This window comes from Montipora foliosa, chromosome 4, assembly GCF_036669935.1.
Source record: "Montipora foliosa isolate CH-2021 chromosome 4, ASM3666993v2, whole genome shotgun sequence".
In the NCBI taxonomy this organism is placed as follows: Eukaryota; Metazoa; Cnidaria; class Anthozoa; order Scleractinia; family Acroporidae; genus Montipora; species Montipora foliosa.
This window is the reverse complement of record NC_090872.1, coordinates 32822564-32829096: the sequence shown is the minus strand read 5'-3', so window position 1 is coordinate 32829096 and position 6533 is coordinate 32822564. Positions and strand designations below refer to the sequence as shown.

Here is a 6533-nt window from a genome sequence, read left to right as displayed (position 1 = left end):
CACGGCCACAGAGCTCGACAACGGAATCGCTAATTTCACTCTTCAAGAGATTCAAACGCGATTCTGGACAAGTTATGAGATGTTTCAGATGGCATATCTCCATTTATACAAATAAAATATAATTGCACCGTCCACGGCATTGTAAGAAAAAAAGGCAGCAAATTTCTTCGTACGCTAATGGCGAATCAGTCTCAAGGACTTCGCGAGAGCTGCGCGCAATCACGATAGCGTTTTCACTTCCGGCGTTTTAACAGCCAATCAGATCACGAACTTGGTCGGCCAAAGTGTTGCCGGCCGTTCGGAATTCTTGAGAGTTTTTGTCAGACCCAATTTTAGCTAAAAATGGGCCTGATCGCAGGATAGCTGAGAAATTGATCCAGGGACTACCAGGAAGAAATTCGACCAACGGTCAGAACGTGTCTTGAGCCCGGGATTCCCGGATTTCAAGGCTAGCGCCGTAACCAGACTGGGCTGCACTGTCCCACTAGTTAGCTCTAGTTCACTTTGTTCAAATGGTAAGGAAATACCTCTTACTTATAAGTTCTCTTAGGACCGGGAGGTTTCACGTGTTCCATTTGAAGACGATAAAAACTGGAGAGTTTTTTTTAAGTACCATATAATAATTAAAGTAAATTTAGGTCACTGTCGTGTAGTAAAATTAGCTAAAACTTTTTTACGCAAAAAATTGGCTTCCTTAGGACCACCTATGATCACCCAGTTCGGGCCTAATCCAACAAATGCGACAGAAAAACAACGGACGCAGTTTGAATGCCACGGGAACGGTCGACCATCGCCTACTTTTTATATCAAAAAGGTGTTACCAGCGCCAGGTAGGATGTTCACTTTGACCATAGTTAATCGAGGGACTGGTTATGAAACCTAAAAACCTTCAAAAGATTGAACACTGTTGTTCGCAATCGATTTTGAATTCACCATGACGTTACACAATCTTTCGTATTCACTTCGTATGGGTCTGCAAATCAGTTGCGCATAATTTAATCGAAAGATTTGATCGGTTGCCTCCTCAAAAAGAGGTGTGTTTTGTGCACTGTCAAGGCCAAAAATACAGAGATAAAAACATGAAACAAAAAGAAAGTCGAGTTTCGTAACCACCTCAATGCATTGACTATGGTTTGACTTTATAAGTAAACGATTGTTTTCTCATTTATTATTATTATGTTTTTCAATTGTTACCTGTAGATTTGGTGTAGATTTTTTGACCTGTAGATCAGTGTCTCTTTTATGTATGAGACTAACCAATAATCAAGTTAATTGAAAAACTTGGATCCAGCTTTTCTCGACAGCTGATTGAGCTACTCCTGGTCTAGTGTATGAGTTCGGCGTATTTTTCATCATTCTCTTTAATTTGGTCTTTACTTTATTTGGGTCAAGTGGTATCACGGATACTTACTTCCCAGCAACTATTTCCGATCGGGAAGTTATTTTATTATTATATATATATATTTTTTTTTAATTTTTTCATTAGAGCCTAGCATCTAAGGTTTTTAACATTTCATAACAGCCCCTCCCATCAACACCAAGATATCAACCCATTTCACTTATGGATTGAATACCACTTAAAGAAGGCTTACCCCTCTTCAAGGGTTTCTGAATAAAGGGACAAAAGGTTAGCGTTAGGTGGAACCAGTAGATTTTAGAGAACCGACCAAGTGCCAATGAAAACAATGGTTCTCCAGTTAGCATATGGGATGGCCTGCGAGTGCATGACGCTTTTAAATTGTCCTATTGAGTAAACGAAATTGCTTGATTTATTAATGATTTTTTTTTCTTTTTTTTCTTTTTGCTGACCTCAGATGGATTTGGAGGTCCAGTTACTCGAGAGAACATCTTCGATCAAAACGGGAATCGAATCGGTTTGCGGTATATCATCCTTGACGTGACCGACCATGACGGGGGAGCGTATGAGTGCAGGCTGGTGAACCAACATGGCAATGTCACCCAGTACATAACCGTCACAGTGAAACGGGTTTTCATCGGTAAGAGTCTTAGTGTCTACACTAAGAGGTCTTTACCTTAGCAAATAAGGATGCCATGGTTTTGATAGTGTCGTTACAGTAGAAATAGATAGCGTCATTGAACACTTCGTTAATGATGAGATGAACGTGAAAATGATGGTTTGCTCATATGAAATTTTTATTTGGTTTTTGAGTGGTACAGAAACAGAATTGTTGCAACTTCCTTGACTATTCTTTAATACTTTTCCAGGCACAGTTTCCTTTGCAAAAATCAGCATTGTCTAGTGTGCGCGTTGTTATGACATAAGGCGGGAAATGACTTTTGCAGCTGGGGGTAACATGGTACAAAAACCGCTACATTGTAAACTGAAGCAAATTGCGCACTGGGACATCTAAAATTTAAATTATGTTGTTTTGTTTTAGTGTGCAATTTGTTCTCCAGTGGCATTTGTTTTTTACCATGTGATCGCCATCTGCAAATCTCCGATTTGAACCCGCCGACTTTCGAATTACAGATGGGGTGCGTTACATGATTTCCTGGGGACCCCTGTTGCTTATCTAGGTTCTTCTTCTACAAAGTGTGCCATTGGTTTGCGAGTCGTAAACATAGATAAGGAACATTTCTCCCTAATGTAGAGTAGTGAATCCAACCGGTATTACGGAGGTCGAGGGTTTGAATCCTTCCTAAGACTCTAATTTTAGAATTCCTTTTGGCCATTTTCAGGCATTTAACTTAAGGAGGTTCGAAAGGGTTTTCAGCTGAGCACGCGCGCTCCACTCGCGCGCGGACTCGAATGAGCACGTGTCGCATGCCTAAATGCTGATCTTGGAATCCCCTCATTTTTCCTGATTTTGCAACTTTATTCGTTTATATCTCGGCTTCCGGACGGTGAATTTTTTTTTTCATTTTTTGCAAGTTAGCTTAGATATAATTTAAAACGTTTGTCTTTCAAATTTTGAAAAAAAGTTTTGTAGGTGAAAAAAAAAGTTAAAGACATTTAAAAAAAAAATGATTTTTCCGAAAAACTGGCCAACAGATTTTGTTGAATTTTAAATCTTTTAGAGAGTATTTCAAACATTATCTGGTAACGCTGAACAGGAAGAATTTCACCGACCCTTTTCTTCAAAAAAAGACAACATGTGTTGATTTTAAGACTCAAAGAAATGCTTAATATCGTTGCCACGGTAACGTTATTTTGGAGGAAAATATTGACCGAATGCAAAAATGGCCGCCAACAAATTATTCTTTTGTCTTGGTGTTAATTAGCCTAACTAGCCTCGTACACATGCGTAAAATTGAAAGAATTTGGACTGTAAAACGAGGCTAGTTAGGCTAATTAACATAAAGACAAAAGAATAATTTGTTGGCGGCCATTTTGCATTCGGTCAATAATGTGAGAAATTTGCGATGGGTACTTAATAACCTGGCCAAATTTCGTCTTGATATGATTTCCCTAACTGTATCTAAGGACAGATTTTGTTTATGAGGAGAGATAGCCGGGATGATCAGCATAGTCAAGAAAGCAACTGATTGTGAAAAAGTTAAAAAGACGCCAGAAAAAAATGCTTGAATGGACTGGAGCATGCCATGTACACTGATCAATAATTTAGCCATCCAGCTATCTAGACCCTGGCCAATTGGAATCTCATTCGATATCTCGAAAAAGGTGAAAGGATTGCATTCGACTATGTAAAACGTCATATTTGAACTTTAGATAGGAAGGAAGTTTAAGTCTGCGTTCACTAGATATGATCCGGTACTGGGTGTGTACCAGGCGGCTGGTAAAAGCTTCATGTAGTACCTGTGACTTTTGATCCTTTTACTTTTCAACATTGAATCTTTTTGTTCATTTCGTCTATAATTTTTTTTTGACAAACTCACTTTGTGGGAGACGCCGGTTAATGCGTTATGCTTACGTTCTATGTCATTTTGTTCATATTTTCTTATCTTCTTTAATTTGATGTGTTTTCAGGTAAGCGTCGACGCCGCCGACGTCATCTTCGACAAATTTTTCGAATCTGATTACGCAAAGATGCATGTACTGAACCTTGTAGCTTATAGAACTCAATAAACACCATAAAAAAGTCATAGAGAAACGGTAAACGTGAGGAAATAAAGGAAAAGCCATTCTGACTCAAACACCTCTACCGTAGTCTTCTTTTGAGTTTTGAAACCAATCAATTAACAGACAGGTACAAGATCGACCTTTGTCCTTGGTGAATTCCGGCTAAGGCATTCTTAAAATTTCAGTAAAAAAAAAATACATGTCTTGCGGAGTATAAGTAGTAACAATGCTACACCCAGGGTATGGGACCCTTCTTACACCTGCAAAATTCGTTTTTTTATAGTGAAAGTGCACTTTGCTTTAAAGCCAGTTCTCGGAATTACATCCCCACTAGTTTTTAATCTGAAAGAAACATGAGTGAGAACCCCTCGATTTGCAGGAGTAAACCAACTGGCAATTTACAAAACGTGGCATAGTTGACTACGTGCGTGCGAAAAGCAATGGGCTTAATATTGAGCCCCGAAGGACTCGGCAAGTTAACTTAGTTGCCGTTTTTGTCCCCTAAAGCAATTGATGGCTGATTCAACCAAGTTTGCAAAGGGTTTGTGAATATTGAGCAGATGCAGATGATATGGGACAAAGTAATGTAGCTCACGTGAGACATCCTTCCGGTAATCAGTTTATGGTCTGCTCCAAAACCATTCCAGAGCTACTATATGCCTCGGCGGAGAAAGGGATATTGTTGGAATTCCAGGTCATGCCCACCGTTTTTTTTTTTTTTTTTTTGTCTAAATGGAAAATTACGGTGGCAAAATAAGCGATACAATAACACATGTAGACACAAATTTGTCTTGCGATTGACCTGAGCCTGTACTATGTAGGTAGTAACGATTTTTAACTAATTTAATGTCCTCGATAATAATGATACGTAACTCTCTTTAAGTGTTAGCTCTGGGGCACTGATTGGGGATACTTGGTACACAGAAATGAAATCGAGCATTGGTTAATTTTTAGTCGAGGGGAAAACAGGAGTACCTGGAGAAAAATCTCTCGGAGCAGAAGAAAGAACTAGAAAAACCCGCCTCAGTAATATCCCGTGTCTGCGGATAGAACCCAGGTCACATTGGGAGGTGGCTAGCCTGACTGATCCAGTCCTGTTCTTAATAAATACACCAGTTTCGCGTTCTCACCGATACACGCTCACCGATACATGCTCTAGCGTGAAATGGATGCTGATGAGGGGAAAATAATTTGCACGTGAAAAGAGTCCCCCGCATTTGTTAGAATACGAATTGGTGAAACTGGCCTATAATATTGAGGCAAGTAAAAAAAAATATACGGACTGAAAGTATTGTTATCGGCCATTTAACTTGTGGTCAACGTATTGGCCGAGGAGCATTTATAGAATGCATAGTTTCAACAAAGTCATTTCAAAACTTGATTCCCACCCAAAACAGTCACTCGAACTGAATTGTACATTTAGGCTTCTTGCTTTGGAATCTCCGACATGTAACGATATTTTAGTTGATGGTGGAACTTTTTTGTTATAAACCTGTTTTGCTATAAAATAAAAATGAAATGATTTGTTTATTTCAACCTATCCCAGTCAAGACTGAATTGCAGGTTGTGGTCAAGAACAGCTGCGTATATAACAAACATAATTATTACAATTTGTACTATGCTTATATAAAATATATCGAAATTTGATTAATTACTAAATACATATTACGAATATTTATAAGTGACGAAATTCCTAAATCGAATTGTGTTGTATGGGACTTTCGCCTCACTTTTATGTCGCAGATTATATGGCTTATCCAGCCTCACAGCACAGTTATGTTTTATAATATTATAAAATAAAGTGGGTTATTGGGTTGGATGCTGTCAATGAACCTACAACAGGCATCGGCTCGTCGGGAAACCAATGTAGTTAGGAAGATTCAGGGTATATGATCGACAAAGCTCTCGTTTGAATTCCTTCCAAAGTGTTAGGTAGATAATTAGGGAGATGCGCAAAAGCAACTGATCCATACTCTAATTTGGATCGAATTAACGCGCAATATACCGCGACTAAGTCGTTTTCCTTAACGCGAGCACCTTTAAGTTTCCTAATTGCATAAAGTCTACGATTAGCTTTCTTCACTATGACATCACGGTGTTTCGTCCACGACAAATCAGATGAAATATATATGCCTAAGAACTTGAAGGACTCAACAGAATCTATCTCATCTCAGAATCTATCTCAGCCCTAGTTTCAAAATCTTGAAGAGAATAGCGAGAACTATCGTAAAATTTTATTTTTTTGAAATCCATCACCTGAAACTTAAATAAGCCTAAAACAAATCTTCAACGTCTACTTCGCTTTCAACAAAGGCCCCTTGGTGCCGAGGTTGACTGACTTAGGGTTAGGAGGATCTTCTGAAAGAATGCTTCTACTCAGTATCATATGCTCTAGGGTATTGGAAGATACCGGCGTGAAACCGGCGTAAAGCATTATCTACAGTCCCGTTGTGACCCTAGAGGAACTTCTCGTTTAAACAAGCCTTTGGGA

The 6533-nt window shown here is 38.9% G+C and overlaps 1 protein-coding gene across 2 annotated transcripts in view; it reads left to right on the top strand.

Annotated features, from left to right (window-relative positions):
• Positions 1–4111, top strand: part of LOC138000651 (signal peptide, CUB and EGF-like domain-containing protein 1) — a 70603-nt gene extending 66492 nt beyond the window's left edge. For both annotated transcript variants that reach the window (XM_068847212.1, XM_068847211.1), the window contains 3 exons: positions 699–830; positions 1815–1997; positions 3950–4111. In XM_068847212.1, coding sequence (XP_068703313.1) covers positions 699–830; positions 1815–1997; positions 3950–3999 — 365 coding nt within the window. In that variant the 3' untranslated portion in view covers positions 4000–4111. The remainder of the gene's footprint in view (positions 1–698; positions 831–1814; positions 1998–3949) is intronic.
• Positions 4112–6533: the final 2422 nt, after the last annotated feature.